Below are 20,496 nucleotides of genomic sequence, written 5' to 3'. Positions count from 1 at the left end.
TAATACCAAGAGGATGTGATTTCTGGAAAAATTAGTAGTGAATGCTCGATGGCAAGATGTTAAACAGTGAGGAATGATGTGAAATGATGTTCAATTAAGGTGAAGAAATATCTGGGTGAATATGAATTAATGAAGTGGAATAATCCAGTCCCTTACTATTGAATTTAGGGCACACCCTGAATGAGTGTAAACAATGTGAATTAGTAATGTTGGATGTGTGCAATGGGAATGAATACGGATTTTTTTCGTAGGTCTTAATTGTTGCACTGTTGAATATTGCTTCAGATGTAAACTGAATGTGCAGAACTTTTCAAATTGGAATGAGAAGGATGTGAACCTGGAATTTAAAAGCGCCAATGGGCATGAATTGGATTTTTGTTGGTTGAAAAATGGTGACTTTCTGCGAAAAATATGAATGATTTTGTTTTATTGTATGTATGTAAATTTGAATGATGTGAATCACATGACTAATACAATGGAATGATGCAATGCTTAATTTGCCTTTGGGAATGAATTAGATTTTTGGGTGGAAAAAATATATAATTTTCACCTCGCTTTATCCTCGTGTTGGCATGTCAACACAACAGCAAACAAATGCATTGTTGCCCCCAAAACCCCCAGGTGTAAATGAGCCAGGGTTCAAACAACAACATGATGAAGGTGGCCCAAAAGGATACAAAAACATGGCTCTGCCTGATCAAGTACACATTTTTTTTTAACTCCGTGTTTGAACTGCTTTGGTCTTAGCCAAGTTTGCTGACTTCAGGCGATTAGACAAATATGTTTGTATACTTTTTAAGGGTGTGTCAGCCTTTTCTTGGTCATCTTTCAACATGTTGCGAAATACATGCTGGCAGCAGGAATTCAGACATAACGAGGAAGGGAATTGCCCAAGTAGAATCAAGAAAATGGTTCTGCAAAACAACAACTGTTTTATTAAGTACGGATTAACAAAGTTGCCAGTCAGGCTGGACCTGTCAGATAAGACACTTGTATCAAAATGATATCTCTTTAAGAAATGCTGTTTTGTAGTAGTTTTCTCTCAGACAGACACGTTAAAAGTGTGTCTGCACTAAAGAGTCATTGAGTAAAAGTAAGCACATGGAGGTGATGGCGCGGTCAAAAAGGGAAAAAACCTGTCAGTAGCACAGAATTTGTGGAATCCGATTACAATGTCACCCACAAGGAGTGGAAGGCTGACTGAGATAACAGGCAAGGGTGGGAACGAGTTAAGTGAGAAGCACAGAGTCACACCAGCTCCACTGGAGGTGAGTTTGACAAGACAAAAAAATGCACCAACTGCGCCGTTCTCTCTCTGCTATGACTTTATATTTATGGTGCTGCGAAAGAAGGCTAAATAAAACTAAGACAACGTATGCAGTGTAGCCTTGAGGGACTTCCTCTTAGCAGTATTCATTGGATGTCTTTCCGCTCAACTGTTTGGTTGAGAACAGCACCTCATTGGACTGATGGATGAAAAGAAACCGGAGCAGTAATTGAGACATTTAAAGTTTTATCAGCAAGGCTGCAGTCATGCCAGGCTCTCAGGAGGCGAGTCTGGATGAGAACGCTGTGATCCTGCCGGTAAAGCCGTCTTCCCCGGAGTTCCTCTACTCTGAGCGAGAGCGCCAGTCGGTGGAGAAACTCTTGTGCGAAGGTCCCAAAGCTTTCTACAACTCCGTCGGCGCAGGGCTCTTTGGCTCCTTCTTGTCTCCTGATGAAGTGGGCGAGATAACAAGCTGGGTTAAGGACTTTCATTTTACTCCCCTGCAAAAGAAGGAGAACGGTGGGACTGCTGACCCGCATGAAGAGGACCTTACATCCTCCTACTTCCCATCCTACTCGGACGCGCCGGTTCCAGGTTTGGAGCTGGGCTGGCCCGAGGCGCCTTGGGTCCGCATGGAAAATGTGTCAGTCTACACAAACCCCCCTGCCGAGGGAGGACCTCCCATCAGAGAGGTCATCCGGCGACATCTGCAGAAGGCCAGCCAAGTACGCATACATCACTTGGACTCATATTTTTAATCTGTCGAAGGGGTAGATTGGGTTCGAAAGCTATTGTCTCCTACCCTGCAGGTACTTGGCATTGTGACAGACCGGCTGACAGACAGCACCATAATTGGGGATTTACATGGTGCAGCCTCCAGGGGTGTCCCAGTTTACATCATTCTGAACCAAAGGACTAGTGAGGAGAAGTACACATTCCAAAGGCTGGGACATCCGGTGAGTCGGAAAAGCACAAAAAGTCTAACATGAATTCCCTCAAACTGATCACTATTAACCGTCAGATAGTTGTCCAAACCCAAAATAATTTAAAACTTGACATACAGCATTGACAACTGAAGATGAGGCACAACATCGCGTGCCTGAGTAATCACGGTTATGCTAGCGAAACATTGCAGTTCAACTGGTCGCGTGGCATTCAGTGGAGTCTTTACGCTTCTGTTGCAGAATCATCAGAAGATACTTTTAATTGAAGACAAAAAGACGCAACAATTTGAAACATGAAATCATGTTTGATTGAATTGCTACCTTCCTTGGTTTGTTTGAGTACTGACCAGTCTTACAATTTCAAGATTGCAGGACTCTAGTATTCCAAATGTTGCCAATGTGTCCTATAGCAAAAATTCCAGGTTGATTGTTGAGTTTGGGATACTTACCTGTAATTCCTAGTGGCCAACTTTCCAGGAATTCATGTGTCATGGATCCTATGATTCCTGGGTTGCACTCAAATATCTACGACCCTGTCGGTACAACACCATAGTCAGTGTACCCATACTATTGCACCTTAAGTACCGTATTGGCCCTAATATAAGATGGCCCTGATTATAAGACGACCCCCTCTTTTTCAAAACTCAAGTTTGAAAAAAGAGTTTTTGAACACCAAATTACTTTTTATACAGAAAATATAATTACAGTACATCTGAAACAAATGATTATAACAATATAATTGCGAGAAAAAGCATGTTATTTTGCCTCATTCAAATCTTAATATCTGAACATTTAAATATGTAAACTAAAGTGCAATCACATTGGTAAATGAATGGCTTCTGGTTTTTGAAATGTAACTAAACCAATCTATTGTGATAAAACAACAAAACTGCAATAACTGCATTAACAATATATTTGCGAGAAAAAGCATGTTATTTTGCCTCATTCTAATCTTACTATCTGAACATTTAAATATGTAAACTAAAGTGCAATCACATTGGTAAATGAATAGCTTCTGGTTTTTGAAATGTAACTAACCCAATCTATTGTGATAAAACAACAAAATTGCAATAACTGCATTAACCATCAAAGTGAGGTCTAACTGTAACTGTGGTCTTGAAACATCTGAATAAGGAAAAGCAAGGCAATAAAATAATGCAAACTGTTTAAACTTGAGAGTAGCTGAGATCTGTCATGACAGAACATCGCCTCAATGATATCTGGCACCATCTAGCGTCGTGAATGAGTATAATGTCTAGACTGCGAATATAAGACGACGTTTTTCTGTCTTATTTCAATGCAAAAAACGCCGTCTTATATTCAGGCCAATACGGTAATATATGTATTTGTAGGATTACCAAACCCCATCTTCAACTGGCCAGATGTCTCATACACCAAGAGTTCTATTGTACTTGGGAGTCAATTTCTTGAATTCCAAGGGTTCCGTTTTTGGACAAATGTTCCCAAAGTTTTATGCGTGCCAACAAGGTTCCCGTTGACCAGAATTTCCTTTTTGAAGGGTGCAGTACATTAGTATACAAGAAAAGCCATATTTTCAGGGCCATACTTCCGAGGTTCCTGTTAAGGAGGTATCATACTTACCATGAATCCCATAATTCCAGGGCCCCCATATTCTTATATTGTCGTTGTCTCAGAGGTCAAGTCTCGCATTTTCAAATGAAAGTTCCCAATGTGTCATATTCCAAGGAATTCCACACTGTCAACCCCCAAGTTCACTGGCCCTTTTGTTCTCAATGCACTTTTTCCTTTGTGATAGTCTCGTTTTTCTCTGGTCCCATGTTCACAGTACGCTACAGTCTATTCCAGATGATCATACATTGGATTGATCACCTCTCATTGGTCAATCACAGGTAACATGTAGAAATAGACAATTAGACACACACTCACTTCCACTCACTAAGCAGAAATCAGTTCCACGTAGGTGGCAGGAAAGTCAGCCGTGTGTATCATTACATTCCAGCCAGCAACATATTGTATGTTTATAATGCTGTTTCACCTTTAATCGGCAGAACATTCGAGTTCGTCTTCTTGGAGGTAAAAGCTTCTGTTCAAGGAAGGGGAAGATGATGGTTGGGGAGTTGAAAGACAAATTTATACTGGTGGATTTGGTGACAGTCATTCATGGCAATTACAGGTAAAGATTCATATCCAAAAGTTCCCTTATATCTATGTTTATTGCTGAGGTCATAACAGGTTGTCATCTTTCTTTACAGCCTCACATGGACTGATGCTCACTTACACAGGCACATAATCTCTGTGATCAACGGCTCAGCTGTTGACAGCTTCGACAAAGAGTTTCGGATGCTGTTTGCTGCATCGGCCCCAGTTCCTAACCTGTGGGAGTACGCTGTTCCCCATGTAGACATGACTAAGGCGCGAAACGATTTCACCGACCCAAGCCCCCCAAGACACTTCCACATCAAACATGAGATCCTCAACCCTCCTTCTCCACCGATGGACACCAACCTGGATTGGGAAGCCATGGGCGTCATCCCCAGAGGCACCTACCCAGATAGTCTTGAAGAGGGGGGAATTGTCGCGAGTGAAACAGCCTTTCAGACTAATATGGGGTTTCAAAAACAGGCACCTGCTTTGGATACTTTTACTCAGAATGGTTATGAGACAATAACCACGAGAAGGTACAAGCACCGTAAAAGAAACATTGAAGTCCTTTTGCAGGCTAACCTCTAAACGTGTAGTGCAAAAAGTATTTGTCACCATTATCTTTATTTCTATCACTTTATTCATTGCGGGTAAAAATGACAGAAAACCAAACATAATCCAAATCCAACCTCATACCTAACTAAAAGCCTAACCTTAACCGTTACACAAACCTTACCCAGGAGTCACCAACCTGGTTGTCTATTGAACTGACAGCTATCAGCATTAATCAGTACACAAGAAGTATCTCAGTTTAAAAAAAAAAAAAAGTTGATAACCATTTTTGATAACCCAAACCACGTCACTCACTTCATCTGTAAAACTAAACATAATCCCAATCCAACCTCATACCTAACTGAAAGCCTAACCTTAACCGTTACACAAACCTTACCAAGGAGTCACCAACACGGTTGTCTATTGAACTGACAGCTATCAGCATTAATCAGTACACAAGAAGTAACTCAGTTTAAAAAAAAAAATTGATAACCCTTTTGATAACCCAAACCCCATCACTCACTCCATCTGTAAACCCAACCCAAATTGCACACATCATTGCCTTCACGATCAATAGAATTATCATAGTCCCAATCCGTCTATTCATTATTCTCAGGCACAAAATCTAAAGGCGGCCTTAGATTTTTTTTTTGTTTTTCCAGTAAGAATAATGATACTTGTGTATGAATTTATGTGCCGCAAGATTTGACAGATATATTTTTTGTACTTTACAGGTTACAGAACAGCTTTCCAAAGACAAACAATATGCTTGATAACGCAAAGAAATCCAAGTAAGCTTTATCAGAGAGACATCTGAAACATATTTCATAATTTTTCTTTTTTTTAAATCAGGAATATGAGAACCACAAACTGTAAAAACTCAACTGAAATCAGTATATTGAAAAATCGCTTTTTTCCCAGCTATGCTGACCATCAGGAAGACCAGGCCACAACATCCAACCATTTTTTCAAAGGGAGGGGAAACAACACGGAAGACCGACAATATTCAGCATGGCGCGACAAAAAAGACAGCAATTTAAAACAGAACCCGCTTTTTTCCTCAGCGAGGGAAACACGGCGTGTAAAGCCTGATCCCAACCTGGATGACATCAGCACCACCATAGAAAACAAAGCTGCCTCAAGAGTAAGCCACTTTTTCGAAAGTGTTTTCCAAATCATGTATCACCGCCAAAAATGAGTCTCTGGTCTGTTTGTGCTTGTAGAAGCCCTTAATCTTGAAGGTGCCGCAGTCGGAGAGCTTTAGCTCACTAAGTGACCTAATGAAACGATTCACGACAAAACAAAACAAGGTGGATCTGTTCAGCAGAGGCTCCAGGAACAGCATGACAGACATCACGCAGTCCATGATGGACCTCCGCGAGGATGCACCCGACGCAGGGCGAGCTCCTGATGAGAGGAGATTCTCGATGTCAAGAATCAATGACAAAGTTAGTGGGCGCTTCTGCATTTAATTGGGTTTTTATTATGTAATTTCATGTCTTTAAAAGTATTTTTCGATTTATTGCACAGAGTTATGACCAAGACCAAATGACACCGGGTTTAATCCTGATGAAGAGGAGGAATGACGTAGTAAGTTCGGCCCTGCAAAGAATTCCGAAGACCTTTCTGCCCGGAGATCGACTTCGCAGTTCTGGCCTTGATTTGAACTGGAAGCCTCTAAAGGAAAGCAAAGAAGAGGGAGACAAATGACCCATCACATAGAATTACAAAGATCTATCTCTCTTGAAGGAAACTGGAAAACCTCTGTTACCTCGGTAGTATTAAACATGCAAATCAAACAAAAAAAGCCTGACTCGAATCCCAAAAATGTAAGGAGTTCATTTTTCATCCATTAACGCTTATGCACTCAACATGCCTGCCTCACTGTTGAGAGGTTTGGGCTGTGAATTTCAGCTTTGGCTTTCATTTTTTAGAGTTTTTACATTCTCCCTGATCTCACATCAGTTTTCTGCTAGTAGTCCACCTTCCTTCCACATTCCCCAAAGATATGCTGTTAGGTTAACTGAAGTTTCTAGGTCGTGAGTAACCCCAGCTACAAATAAAAAAATGTATATTTATTACCTTCTTTTAACTATTTTAAGTTTGTGTCTTGTGCACAAGTTCCTGTGAAATAAGATGTACTTAACATACTATAGAAAAGTGGTCTATGAATGTAGTTTATGGCCGAGCTGTATAAGTTTTGTCATACATGTTCACTAAAGACTATACATTGTACTTTGTTGTATGTTTAAATGTGTTGGGTTAAATTGGAAGCCCACAGTAATTGAAAAATAAATGTTTATTAGACTATTACATTAATGCTCCCCTCAGAAAAGTCAAGCAGATGTCAGTCAATCATGCAAAGCGCACAGAAAGGTTGGGCTGAGATTCAAACTGAGTGATCTGAACTGGGAGTGAATGAGTGGGAGTCTGAGCTTGCCAGATGCGACAGTTGCCAATCCTGTCTGCTATACTGTTTCATAGGTCTTTCAATTGCATACAGTACGTATTTTCCTTATTTGGAAAGGCTAGAGTTGATTTTTAATCCTCAAACCCCAGGTCTTAGAGGCAGAACACTCCTCCACTGTGCAGTATGTTAGTAATGTTTTAATCATACTTGTCACAAATGACAGGGAGAGAAATGCTCGCTGTCTGAGCATTGCACATGCAACAGCGTTGACAATCCTGTCTTACTTTTTTTTTTTTTTTTTTTTTTTTACAGTCTATGCTTCTGACATAAGGGTTACGTCAGACACATAGAATCTAAAACTTCAGAAATGTGAGGCGGACGTGTTCACCACTCCATCACGATGTTGTATGCTAGAAATGTTAAAGGCAAATATACTTCATGCCACTCACAAATGAGTGTCAGAACCCATCAGGAATGTACTGTATTTCCCTCATTTGGTAAAACACTTCACTAAAGGGCTTTTTTGGTGAACTAAATTTTAGTTCAACAATAGCATACTGCACGAATGCTATTTTTAGACCACAAGGCTGCGTGACGTCACCATCGCAAACCGGAAGAGGGTCAACATAGAAGTATGCTCGCATACAACCAATGCTACTACTGCTTGTTTTCTGCCGGTAATCTTTCAAAAAAGAACATGCCGATTAAACACTGCTGCTATGGAACTTGTAGAAACAACTCTAGACATTACGACCATCCACATATGAAGGATGTTTTCTTCATACGTTTCCTGAAGCCAAAAACTCAGGGAAAAAAATGTGAACAATGGATCAATTTGTGCGGATGTCCAAAAGAACAGTTTAATGCCAGCAAGGTGAAGCCATTCACCTTCATATGCAGTAAATATTTTGTTGGGGGCCATGGTCCTACAGATCAACAATCCTGCCCCGAAGAAGTAAGCCATTTTGATATTTTTTTTAGTGTGGTGTTTTGCCGTGCTGCTTCTGTCTGAAAATGAATGACCTGAAAAAAATTAAAATTTTATTTATATATCACAACAGTCGTGTAGGCCTATTTTTCTAAAATATGGCTATTTAAATAAATTAGCCATGTTTGGCCTTGGTCTTTTTGCAGTAAGCCTGTTCATGCCTACAGGTAGGCTCTAATTTCAACAGCTTTAGCTTTACTGTTGTAAAGAAACAACCTTAGTATGGGGGAAGTGTGAATAAATTAATAGAATTAACATTTGTGATTAATGAAAAAATTAAAAGTGTTCGTTGGCTTTCACTGAGTAGCATTTGCGATCGCTACACATAAATACCAATATAAATGACCCGCATGAACGGTCAGAGACTTAACACAGAGGATATAATATATATGAAAGACGGGGCATATGGTGGTAAATTATAGCTTGTTGAAATAGGAGAATGTCATTGTCAGTGTCGTAAGGCAATGCACACAAGAAAAAGGTGTCGATAAAAAAGCTACCTTTGAATCAAGTCGGCTCTTTTCCCCCATCTTTTTCAGCCCTCGACACTCAAGCTTTCTCTTTAACTGAACATTTGTATGTTCTTCCACATCTTTACCAGGGAATTTGGTACCAGCGAACTCATTTTCGGACAGAATTGGTAGGTTTAGCTCAGTAAACATCTCGTTCTTACAGTACTTACATGCATCTAGCATGAGGGACAAACGCGAGTTTGAAACCCCTTGCAACTACGTCATGATATATGTAATTCCCATGTAGTACAGTAGGTGGCGGAGGATGCAAGTCCTCTGCATTAATACGCCGCAGAAGAAAACCATGCGGAAGGCTAGTAGTAAAATTAGCTCCTAACCATGTGTTAAGAGTTTGCAACTTGAGCTATTAACGCATTAAAAAGCTCAATTTAACAACGTAAAAATTATTGTAAACATAATCAAGGGTTCTTGTTACTGTTGTTGGATACTGTATTAAATTTCTGCAAAATGGTTCGAGCATTAAGGTAAGTCTGGCTAACGTTAGCTAAGATTAACTAAAGTTTAAGTCTTCATTTTAAAATAAGTGAGAGCCATAATGGTTTGCCTTAAACGATGTATAACTCAGTCATGTATTATTTTTAAATTGTTTTATAATCGGTTGACCTAATTTTAGGCAACTGTACGGTAATAAGTCAAAAGCTACCTCTTCACTCTTCGTTAGTATAGTGGACCAGAATTTCTGCTTGTCCAGTAGAAGACCGCTGTTCGGTTCCCCGACTGGGAGGATAAATGTATCTGGTTTTCCTTAAATTAAAGTGTACAACATTCACTAATTAACAATGCAGTTTCCGCATGAAATTTCTGGAAAATATCTTTATGGATGCACAATGGCAAAATCTTTATGAATTCTTTAAAAAAAATGAAAATTTCTCCTTTCATTTGATGGCATGTTTCTTTACAGCCAATAGAAACGTAAGTAACTACCCCTATTTGTTAATGTGAATAGGCGTAAAAAGTTCCAGAGGCCAAAGAATCAGCAACAATATGATGAAGGTGACCCAGAAGGATACAAAAGCATGGCTGTCCCTGATAAAGTAAGCATCTTTTTTCTGCTTGTGTTATGTAGTATATATATTGTGTGTGAGCAATTGTGTTTAACACAGTGTATTAATTAAAATAAAGTTGCATCTGAAATTTTCTCATCTCAGATCTCGAAGGACAAAATTGATGAGTTTCACGATGAGAAGATTGAGGTAAGTTTTTGATCATGATACTCACTTAAAATGCGATTAGTGGTGTTATTTCCTAAATATAGACCACAAAAACTGTCAAGTACCATTCAGACAATTATGCCAAAAATATACAGTGGTACCTCTATACGATTGTTGTTTGTAAGTCGAAATGGTCGTATGTCAAGCAGGATTTTCCCATAAGAATCCATTATAATTCCAGTAATTCGTTCCACAGCCCGAAAACCTACACTAAATCTGTTAAAAATGCCAGGTTGTTCAGGTTGTTTGCATGTTATGTGTTTTAGACGCTCTGGTGGACTTACGTGCTCATAGAAAGAAAATAAAAGGCAACGCGTTGAGGAAGATAAAGTTTTGGTTTGATTAATTTGGGGCAGTGGCAGTGGTTTCCATTCTTTTTGTCACACCAGCACAGCGCTATTTTACAAAACCCTTATAAATACTGCTGTTACTATTGCAAAAAACAAAGAGCAAAACAAATACATTATGAATAAAAGTCGGAATAATAATATAATAATACATAATAATCATAGCAATACCTGTAATAATGTTACAAATCGGGTTCTAATGTGACGGATGTATTTTGCGTGGTGCACGGCGGTGCTGACGGCAGAGTGAGAGAGAGTGCAGTTGACTTTCTCTTTTAACGTCCTGTTGTTGCTATCAGTTGGCGTGTTGTGTTGCACAAGTTTTTAAATAAATCATTAAAAACCTGACGAAGCTGGCGATCTCTTTCGCGATGGTACCAGAATAGTCAACTTATAAAGACTGGCGAACAGAGGTCGGACGAGTATTTTCAAGCAGTTCACGGACGCACACTCATCGCTCATATTTTTCTATCGTTCCATCTTCATTTTAATGGTAAGCCTCACCTTTTTTCATTTTTCACCACCCGCTTTAACATTCTTGGCACCATGTTGATTTCTTTCACATTTCTCGTGCGTTAGTCTTGCGGGAAAACAATGAAATTGCGACGCTGTCGTGAATGGTCGTATTTCGTCGGATGTAGAAACAAATGGCATGTCAAGTTTTACGTCGGATCTCAAAAAGATCGTGTGTCGAAGCGATCGTATGTCGAGGTACCACTGTATTCTGCACTTTTTTCACATAGAAACTCCTCGCCAGTGGAGTAGACTTGCACAGCGATGAGGAGGAGCTGGATGATGAGGTATGAGCCTTTTCTTTAGTCGCCGTTTATCATGAACTGACATGAATTCCTGAGAAAAATACAATGATTTCTGTAGGAGGAAGTGATGGCTTTAGATGATTCCGAGACAGACGATGATGACGATGAAGATGAGGAGGACAATGAGGAAGACGAGGGCACCGACATGGAGAGTGATCTGGAGGGAAAGAACGAGGAAGGTGAGATATAATCGGTCCGATTCTAATGTTGACAGACTTACAGCTGGCTTGACATGAATCATATTGTGCTTTTCAGAGCTACCCAATGAACTCGCATGGGGCACCAAGAAGAAGATGTTCTATGACTCTGACTACATGGCCACAAGTGAGCAGACTATTGATTGTGTAGGGGCTAAGTTTGTTAAAATATGCAGAAAAGACTGAATTTTCCACACTTTCAACCTACACCGCCAGAGGGAAAATCACAGGAGGAACTGGAAGCGGCGGATGAAGAAGAGGAAGAAGAAGCAAAGAAAATCCAAAAGCGTATGGCGGAACAACTCAGTGAGGAGGATTATGACTTGAATCTTTTCCAGGTAACATCAGGCTTTATTTGAAAATACTCCTCAGTTTTGGATTAAAGATTAATTTGGTGTTGTACGGCTCCACGTAAAGGAATTTGCCAAAGAGGACCAAACCGAGGCGACGGTTGTGGAAAAGGAGAAGATCGTTAAGGACTTGAAGCAGATGTCTCACAAGGAGAAAATGAAACTGCTGAAGAAGGAGTCGCCTGAGTTGCTGGAACTTATTCAAGACTTTAAGGCAAAGGTACAGATGGAAACAGTGATAGGTGCTTAAGAAAACAACAAAACGAGATAGCGGCTGAAAGGAACTGTTGATGTGCAGCTTACAGAATTGAAGGAGCAATTGCAACCACTTGTGCAAATGGTCAAGGATAAAAAGATCCCACCAGGAAAGGTGATCTATTTACCTTTTTAAAATTCTATTTTTTTGGTCAGGGAGGTCCATATATTTGATCCCTTTCACTTATTGAATCCTACCATTGCTTGTGTCCTAAAAGGGCGCCGACTACCTGAAGACAAAACAGCAGCTTTACCTCAAGTACGTAAAGTGGTTTCAAATTGTGATGTCTCATTAGCCAAGTCCTTAACTTTTCCTCTTCCTGTCTCAGTTATTGTACCAACATCAGCTTCTACTTGGTCCTCAAGGCCAAACGAATTCCCGCTCACAACCACCCGGTCATCGAACGACTGCTCACCTACAGAAATGTAAGTCCGCACATCTACTGATTTCTGTTTTCACTCGAAATCACAGTAACTTTGTCTTCTTGCTCGCAGCTCATCAATGAACTGAGCTCAGTTGACGCCCGCTTGGAGCCGCAGTACAAAAAGCTGTTAGCCGCTCGAGAAGAAGATGAAATCACTCGCAAACCAGCGGCCGGGAAGAAAGATGCAACAACCGCCAGAAAAGACAAGGTGAAGGAAAACTCATTCGTGCTGATTAACGTTGGTTGAATTGATAAGGGATGCTAACGGGGGAAGGTTTTCGGGCGTAGGATTCCGGGAAAGCGGTGTCAGAAACGGCAGTGGCTTCTGACTCAGATTTGGACGAAGAGGCGGCGTTGCGTTTCTACAGAGAAGTGGAGGAGAGGATGAAGTTAAAGAAGAAGAGCAAACAGCGGAAAGCCCAAGAGTGAGTAGGATGATAGGGACGTTGAGATAAAAAAAAAAAACAATCTCTACTTTCTTCATTGTCAACAATGTTGCAGGGGGAATGAAGATGTAAATGAAGAGGAAGAGCTGGATCCAGAAGCGAAAAGAAGCATCACATACCAGGTAATGACAATTAATCAAATAACTTGAATAATGGGATCACAACATTTTTCACTTTTCCACACGTGGCAAAATCTTATTTTCATCCAATTCCTCAATTAATTGATGGGAGAATAGCTATAATGCTCAATTCTATAAATGTTCCATCGCTGTCACTTTAGTGTCATCTAATTTCCTCATTATGGTAGCGGTGTTGCAACTAATTGATTAACCCTTTCATTCACAAATCAACGGCACTGACAGATGAGCAGTTAAGGTCAGTCCTCTTAGTTTAAATTAATTGGACGTCTTATCGCTGTCAGTGGCGTGCAATGAGCTAAATTCTGTGAATTTTTTGGTGCGCGTTACATGCTGCTGTAGTCGCTGTACCCAGTGTGTTTATGCTTGTATTCATTTTAATTTTAGCTTTTATTAACATATTTATAATTCAGTAATTATAAAAAAAATACAATGATTAATCATTTAGAAAATAATTAGAGATGTCCCGATCGATCGGCGATCAGGTCCGATCACATCACTTTCAAAGTATCTGAATCGGCAAAAAAATATCGGACATGCCTTTTTTTGATATATATATATTAATTAAATCGTTTTCTAATTGTATGTAAAGTTACAGACAAAATGTCTTACTCATCCAGAGTCTGTAGTTTTGGCTTAAAGTAGGGCTATCAAATTTATCGAGTTAACGGCGGTAATAACATTTAAATATTTAACGCAATGAACGCATGCGCTGCACTACCCACTCACGTTTTTTCTATAATGGCCCCATCTTACGTATTCATAGAATTAAAAGGCAAGGTTAAAGGAGTAGAGAATTTTGGCAGCCTTTGAAGCCTTTTTATTATTGGCTAAAGCCTTGCAATCCCTCTCTCAACCATTAGAAATATCAAGGCAAACAATGTGGGGAAGGAAAGTAGTAGTTGACCTTTTTCTTAACACCCTATGTTATTTCCCAACGCAGAGAAGATATATCAATTGGTACCACGACGCACAGTCATGGTTGCACTTCCCATCATGCATTTGGGCAGAAGTTAAATGGCAGCAGTATCATTTACTGAAAGCTCAACAAATACACTAGATGGCAGTATTTATTCACAATATACAAAGTCACATTTATCCTTTAAGAATTACAAGTCTTTCTATCTGTGGATCCCTCTCACAGAAAGAATGTTAATAATGTAAATGCCATCTTGAGGATTTATTGTCATAATAAACAAATACAGTACTTATGTACTGTATGTTGAATGTATATATTCGTCTGAGTTTTATTCATTTTTTTCTTAATGCATTGCCAAAATGTATATGATCGGGAAAAATTATCGGGAATGATTGGGATTTAATCGGGAGCAAAAAAAAGCAATCGGATCGGGAAATATCGGGATCGGCAGATCCTCAAACTAAAACGATCGGGATCGGATCGGGAGCAAAAAAACATGATCGGAACAACCCTAAAAATAATATACTGTAATAATATATTGCTAATATTGCTGCTGTACCCAGTGTGTTTATGCTTTTATTCATTTTAATTTTCGCTTTTACTAACATAATATTTATAACTTTATAATTATATAAAAATCCAATGATTGATCATTTAGAAAATAATATACTGTAATATTATTAATTAATATTATAAAATTGCTAATATTTGTTTTTTTTTTATTGACCAAAAATGTCACAACTTTGCTTTATAAAAAAAAGGTCTTAAAGGCGAAGTTCAGAATATTTGATACTAGGTTTAATTTTTGTGTTAGCGGGGAATTTGTGGGTAGAGTTGGCTTCAACAAATTCCGTGCAGTGTTAGTTATTTTTTAGTTGCAGCGCTCTGGAGTGGCTAAGCTATCGCGAGTCAATGGTGCTTGCTAAGATGCCAAAAAAAAAAAAAAAGATGACCAGATCTAACTGTTCAAAGAAAGCCATGTCGTGGTCAAAAAGTAAACAGTACAGTGTGTCAGGGTGATTCATTTGGGGGATGGGGAGTCCCTTTCGTTTCCACCCAAAAATGTTGGTGAAAAAATTTGTGTGATATCACTCCGCCCTGCAGAACTGAAATGTGGATGGTCATACTACGATTATTGACATGCAATGGTAAATTTTAGTGACTTTATCCTGAAAACTTAGCAAACACCAGAACTGAAATGTTTGAAATGTTGATGGTCATACTACGATTATTGACATGCAATGGTAAATTTTAGAAACTTTATCCTGAAAACTTAGCCAACACTATTGATTGCAAGGGTCATCTGTGATTCCCATGCATTCATGTTGTTGTTTTTTTTAATTGGCATGCTAGCAAGCACCTGCGCTAGCTTAGACAACCCGGAGCCCTGCACCTAACAAAACAAGCTGCACTGAATTTGTTTTAAAAAATGGCCAGCTTACGGCCATAAGACTCAACATCTTGTGCAGTACTTTTTATGCATTCCGTCCTACATATTTTCATTGTTAGATGTTTTTCCTTTATATTATTTTTATTTCTACTTTGCAGTAGGCCTGCACAATATATTGTTTGAACATCGCCATCGCAATGTGCGGATGCGCAATAGTCACGTCGCAGAATGTGCAAATTTTTTTTGTTTTTTTTTGTTTTAATATGTTTTTTTATACTTCGTAAGGGCAGCAAGTGTGCAGATTCCCTTTTATAGCGCATAAACAGTACCTTATTGTACCTCACAGTATCTTAGTTTTTTCATTTACTTCATTAATATTACGTGTTTTGTCATATGTACACCTATGTTCATAAAGCTGTAGCGTACATATGTACACTTATGTTCAAAACGACATGCATTTTAGCGATAAAACACTTGACACAAAATAATTGGTGTTCAAACATCAATGTAGTCTGCTCAATATGGAAATTTAGTCGATGAAATTAGCCTAATTTGGCTAACAAAAGTCATCGATCTTAAATGCCACGAAAGATAACGTATTTACAATTCTCATTCTAAATCGCTCACCTGAAACTCCAGAAACTGAAGCTGTAAACTTAGTTACAAATGCATACACAAACATATATTAGCGGAAACAACTTACAGCCTTATGTGGGCCAAACCATGTACGTCGTGACCCAGGGACTATGTTACATGTTAATTCTTTCCAATCGTTTCAATATCGTTCAGTCCTATCCCAAACATTGCTATTCAAGTTACGTGGTGAAAATTCTTCGAGTTTTAAATATCGCAATATAATATCGCAATATATTGCAAGCCCCGCAGGAATCGCAATGACAGTTTTTTCCAATATCGTTCAGGCCTACTTTGCAGTATTGTTTATCTTGATATATGCACTGAACAGGAAAAAGTAACTCGTTGTACGATGTACAATGACACAAATGGAATTGTATTCTATTCTGTTCTATTCTTTAAGGTTTCAATCTCTCAATTCAATCTCTTTAATTTCTGTAAACCGCCGTCATGGAAGCAGACTGATTTAATCTTTGTGTTCAGTCAAAACAAAATATTTGAAAACATCCACCTAATTTTATCTATAATATTTCTTATCACAAGTTATATGACCGAAAACAGACTAGTTCAACCTGAAATACTGTAGACGAAGTATTTCAAACTGGCAGTCCACCACATTGATCAGCACAAAAAGTATTAACCTAATTTTATGCCTCGACTTTCTTCGCAGATGGCCAAGAACAAAGGACTCACTCCAAAGAGAAAGAAGATTGACCGGAACCCCCGAGTCAAGCACCGGGAGAAGTACCGGCGTGCAAAGATTCGCAGAAAGGGCCAGGTACCATTTACAGACACGTGAAGTCATTTCAGTGCACGCTTTTTATCTGATGTCGACTGGTTTGATGTTTATCAGGTCCGCGAGGTTCGTCGGGAGGAGACGAGATACAGTGGAGAACTGTCTGGCATCCGCGCAGGAGTCAAGAAGAGTATCAAGCTCAAGTAACAAAAGAAAACTCCTGCAAAACTATGTCCAGTGGAATCATGTGCTTGTGAGTTTTAAAATTATTCACGTGTTATTTGGCTATTATGCAATTACAACAATACTGAAATCAAGCGAATAAACTGTTTTTCTCCAATTTTTAATGAGTTGCACTTTGTAGGAGCATTGTACTGAAAAAAAAAAACAAAATCATTGAACATTTCACAGAATGGTAGCAATATAGTTACCGGGAACATTCATAATTGAATACAGCTGAATATTTCGACATTTAGTATGATTGTTAATTGCTGACATTTTAAAACTTCTCTGGAAAGTTCGCTCAACCGCCTTTAAATTTGAAGTATGACTCAACATTGGTTGTTGCATTTTGATTTTTGGCTATTTTTCCAAGCAAAACTATTACTTTTAATAGTTGCGTAATCGTACGAGGTTAGAAAGTACTAATCATATGTATTTGGTACCACTCTATTTGACGATTGGTGTCACTTTTCTTAAATGAAAAAATGACCGATCTAGAACTTCCTCAGGAAGGCCTTTAACGTATAACTCGATTATGGCCAGTAAAAAGGAATTTTCAAACTTAACCACTTGAAGGCCTAGTGTCCATATAGATGGACATCCACACATGTGGATGCCAGTTCTCCAAATATTTTAATTATTAATCATGTATTTAATTTTTATGAATAAGTGCAATCGTGAATTAATACAATGTTAATAAAACCTAAATCAAATTACAATCAGAAATACACTCCGGTTATGGCCCCGAACAATACTCAAAAGTTTCTTTTTAAATTTTGCATTTAACTTATTGAATGCTCATCTTTCAATGCCATTGACGACACTAGACGTCCAGTCCATTTTGACTGAGAGGCTGGCAGCAAATGATCAGTGTCAGCCCACCCAGTCAAGATAGATTGGACGTATAGCGCCGTCAATGGGACCCAAAGATTTAAACAAATGCCCTAGAAGGGTTAATCATGATAATTATATTCATCCCTGCTACAAAGCCAAAAATCAAGACAACACGCAGCTGATGACGACACTCAGCCTGCTTGTTGTTTAATGAAGCTCTCATGTGCCGCTGTCAAATTAGTCACAATCCTCTCTTCAATCTCCACCCGGTTTTTGATGTCCTCCTGGGAAAGGACCACCTCATGCTGGCTGGTAGGTGTCACCACCACTACGTGGCCCCGCCTCGAATCCAGCACGTTGGCCACCACTGCCTGGTGCCTGTACGTGTCCAAAGCTTTCCGAGCTTTGTCCAGAAGGATGGCGGTGTCGGTCTCCAGTTTGAAGGATATGACGAAGGCCTGCGGCGCCCAGTCCTTCACCAGTGGAGACAAGATTTTGGGAACCATCTTCAAACTGAGCTGCGAGGACAAAGGGATTATTGATGATAATCACTAAGGATGCTCAAATTAGGTTAGATTTAGCTTTTTTGACTCACTTGAAGTGGTCCATTGGAAGACTGGATTTTATGCTCCGGCATGTCACTCGCAGGAATATAGAAATCAGAAACAGCTGCTGCCAAGTAAAACATGGCCTTGAACCCTAAAAGTGAAGAAGTCTGTTAGTGACATGCCGCCGCATGTCGAAGATGCGGGCATTTTCATATACCGATGGCGTTGAGGGCCTGCGCCGATGCTTTAAGGAGGTGCAGGTACTCCGACAATGTGCTGAACTCAACAGGAAGCAAAAGTTTAGACGCTGTAACTTCTTGGTATTTCTTCAGCACTTTAGCCACATCGGGGAGCACTTGCGGGTTAACTACTACGCGATCCGGTTCCTGATCCCCGCCCGAGAACTGCAGGGCGTCCAACATGTTGACTGAGGAGAACATGCGAGCGTACGGGTAGAGCGAGCGATGCCTGTGCAGGAAGACGACAGCGTAGCCGGCATCTAGGAAACATTCGGCGGACTGCGCCCCCCTCCTGCCGCTGCTGAAATTGTCCAGGAAGCGAACGGTGCGCGACTCCAGTGGGACTTTGGTGCCACCAGATGTGATGAGGACTACACGGCGACCTGCCTCTGCGTGGAGCCGGGCAAAGGCGGCCATCTTATCGCGGACCTCGTCTATGTGCGAGGGTGCGGCGAACTCTTCGGCCAACTTGCCGTCGATGGAAGGCACTCTGGGTTCTGCCATAGCCTGCTGAGATGAAGATGGCAATGCAATGGGACAGACAGCAAAGTCACTAAAGACCAGGGTTGGGCAAAGGGTGTTTCATGCAGTTGCCTGGTACTATCATTAATGATTAATTTAGGTTATTAATGATTAATTCAGACCAAATATGGTTTTATTGTTCCATTACTAAATAAAAAGGTTATTACAATTGTTAACTTGATCATGATTTGAAAAATTCATGCATTGTTTATTAATTTAAAAAAGTGTTAATTGAAAGTAATAGTGTGCTAAAAATGTTTAAAAATTTTTTTTTTTTTTTTTTGGCAGGGAAACTAAAACTTGATTTTATTCATACTAATTTGCTGTATGGAATTTGTTAGGATATAACAAATAGGATAGTTTAAAAAACATTTTTCTTTTGGAAAAATAGTGTGATAGCTGGTATCACTCAAATTATTTTAATGGTAAGAGCCTGAAATCAAATCCAAATGAAAAAAATATATATAGTAAATGCTAACAATTGTTATCTTTAGGTCCGAACGATTTCGAAAAGCCATTTTAAGGTCCTTTTAGGGACTTCGTTTTTTACAACCACAGGCAATAATCTTCAAAATCGTTTGCACGTGTATCCTGCTTAAAATAAAACGTAGGTCTCTCCAGTTTGAGATATCTAAACCATAATATAAATTAATAATTCCAGGGAGATACTTGCAACATTTCCCCTTGTTAAAACTGAAAAGAGATATGTACATACAAAGATATCTTGAACCCAATAACTCCCCACCCATAGTCTTATGTTGCCACTGGGTGCAGCGTTAATAAAAAAAATCAATATTCCGTTAATGATTAGAACAAATTTCTTTCTTTTGGCAGTTTTACGTTACAGTAATTCAAATGAGTCATAATGATATTGTTCAACATGCAGTTAATCACTAATCTGAATAGGTAAGAGGCAAATAACATGATGAGGAAAGACGCCACAATGAATCTACGCGAAATTAAATCCTTACAGAAAAGAAATCCTTTCATTTTCGTTGTGATAAACTTTTCCCATCACTTTCATTTTTCATTGCTGCCCAGTGACTAGTAGAGTAATAACAAAACCTACATCTGTGTCACAACAAAAGTTTATAGCTATTTTCTCATGTATCCGTGTCGTGAGAAAAAACCCCATTTGATTATTAAGAAAATTGAAAGCAAATTGTGAAGGCTTACTTTGGACGCAGAGATGCGATGACCGTGAAAATTGACTAACACATTCGCAAAAATATGAACAGACGCTCAATTTCGGCACTTCCTGAAGGAAGAGGGGCGTTTTTCTTCTTCTACCCGCTTTGTGAGAGAACATACAATCGATTCGTCAGCGCCTTACATGGATATCTATGGTACTACTGCGCCTCAACAATTAGTTATTTGCGCTAAACAGCATTTTTAAAAGTCTTTTTGTAAATAAAGAAAAAAATGTATGCAAGATTATCATCATGTCAT

General features: G+C 39.2%; 3 protein-coding genes across 6 annotated transcripts; 2 read left to right on the top strand and 1 right to left on the bottom strand.

The window, feature by feature from the left end:
- Positions 1 to 1,023: 1,023 nt before the first annotated feature.
- fam83e (family with sequence similarity 83 member E) lies at positions 1,024 to 8,300 on the top strand. Its single transcript, XM_057844882.1, has 8 exons — positions 1,024 to 1,992; positions 2,077 to 2,223; positions 4,242 to 4,366; positions 4,446 to 4,871; positions 5,622 to 5,678; positions 5,809 to 6,031; positions 6,111 to 6,335; positions 6,418 to 8,300. The coding sequence occupies exons 1-8, from the start codon at positions 1,534 to 1,536 to the stop codon at positions 6,595 to 6,597; spliced, it is 1,842 nt and encodes a 613-aa protein (XP_057700865.1). The 5' UTR covers positions 1,024 to 1,533; the 3' UTR covers positions 6,598 to 8,300.
- Positions 8,301 to 9,069: 769 nt separating this feature from the next.
- Positions 9,070 to 17,029, top strand: utp3 (UTP3 small subunit processome component). Of its 2 annotated transcripts, none has more exons than XM_057847174.1 (16): positions 9,070 to 9,282; positions 9,765 to 9,852; positions 9,967 to 10,011; positions 11,120 to 11,176; positions 11,253 to 11,373; positions 11,450 to 11,518; positions 11,608 to 11,729; positions 11,809 to 11,961; positions 12,040 to 12,111; positions 12,215 to 12,255; positions 12,326 to 12,422; positions 12,492 to 12,629; positions 12,710 to 12,846; positions 12,923 to 12,989; positions 16,617 to 16,724; positions 16,800 to 17,029. In XM_057847174.1, the coding sequence occupies exons 1-16, from the start codon at positions 9,266 to 9,268 to the stop codon at positions 16,887 to 16,889; spliced, it is 1,422 nt and encodes a 473-aa protein (XP_057703157.1). In that variant the 5' UTR covers positions 9,070 to 9,265; the 3' UTR covers positions 16,890 to 17,029. The 2 variants fall into 2 exon arrangements, with proteins under 2 accessions (XP_057703157.1, XP_057703155.1); XM_057847172.1 differs by having other exon boundaries at positions 11,797 to 11,961.
- On the bottom strand, positions 16,765 to 20,368 carry ppcs (phosphopantothenoylcysteine synthetase). Of its 3 annotated transcripts, none has more exons than XM_057847176.1 (4): positions 20,224 to 20,368; positions 18,504 to 19,035; positions 18,334 to 18,437; positions 16,765 to 18,251 (listed from the first exon to the last, which is right to left on the bottom strand). In XM_057847176.1, the coding sequence occupies exons 2-4, from the start codon at positions 19,027 to 19,029 to the stop codon at positions 18,039 to 18,041; spliced, it is 843 nt and encodes a 280-aa protein (XP_057703159.1). In that variant the 5' UTR covers positions 19,030 to 19,035; positions 20,224 to 20,368; the 3' UTR covers positions 16,765 to 18,038. The 3 variants fall into 3 exon arrangements, with proteins under 3 accessions (XP_057703159.1, XP_057703160.1, XP_057703158.1); XM_057847175.1 differs by having other exon boundaries at positions 16,778 to 18,256; XM_057847177.1 differs by lacking the exon at positions 20,224 to 20,368 and having other exon boundaries at positions 16,767 to 18,251; positions 18,504 to 18,649.
- Between the last annotated feature and the right edge of the window lie 128 nt (positions 20,369 to 20,496).

Source organism: Corythoichthys intestinalis, chromosome 9, assembly GCF_030265065.1.
Source record: "Corythoichthys intestinalis isolate RoL2023-P3 chromosome 9, ASM3026506v1, whole genome shotgun sequence".
Lineage (NCBI taxonomy): Eukaryota > Metazoa > Chordata > Actinopteri > Syngnathiformes > Syngnathidae > Corythoichthys > Corythoichthys intestinalis.
This window is presented reverse-complemented; position numbering and strand designations above follow the sequence as displayed.

Excerpts from the sequence above, each read along its gene's own strand:
- utp3 (XM_057847172.1), top strand. Across the intron at positions 10,012-11,119 it reads TTCACGATGAGAAGATTGAG|AAACTCCTCGCCAGTGGAGT; the intron begins GTAAGTTTTTGA and ends TTTTTCACATAG. Across the intron at positions 12,990-16,616 it reads AAAGAAGCATCACATACCAG|ATGGCCAAGAACAAAGGACT; the intron begins GTAATGACAATT and ends CTTTCTTCGCAG.
- fam83e (XM_057844882.1), top strand. The coding sequence starts at position 1,534 with ATGCCAGGCTCTCAGGAGGCGAGTCTGGATGAGAACGCTGTGATCCTG. Across the intron at positions 2,224-4,241 it reads TCCAAAGGCTGGGACATCCG|AACATTCGAGTTCGTCTTCT; the intron begins GTGAGTCGGAAA and ends TTTAATCGGCAG. Across the intron at positions 5,679-5,808 it reads GATAACGCAAAGAAATCCAA|CTATGCTGACCATCAGGAAG; the intron begins GTAAGCTTTATC and ends CTTTTTTCCCAG.
- ppcs (XM_057847175.1), bottom strand. The coding sequence starts at position 19,029 with ATGGCAGAACCCAGAGTGCCTTCCATCGACGGCAAGTTGGCCGAAGAG. Across the intron at positions 18,438-18,503 it reads GCAGGCCCTCAACGCCATCG|GGTTCAAGGCCATGTTTTAC; the intron begins GTATATGAAAAT and ends CTTCACTTTTAG. Across the intron at positions 18,257-18,333 it reads CTTCCAATGGACCACTTCAA|CTCAGTTTGAAGATGGTTCC; the intron begins GTGAGTCAAAAA and ends TTGTCCTCGCAG.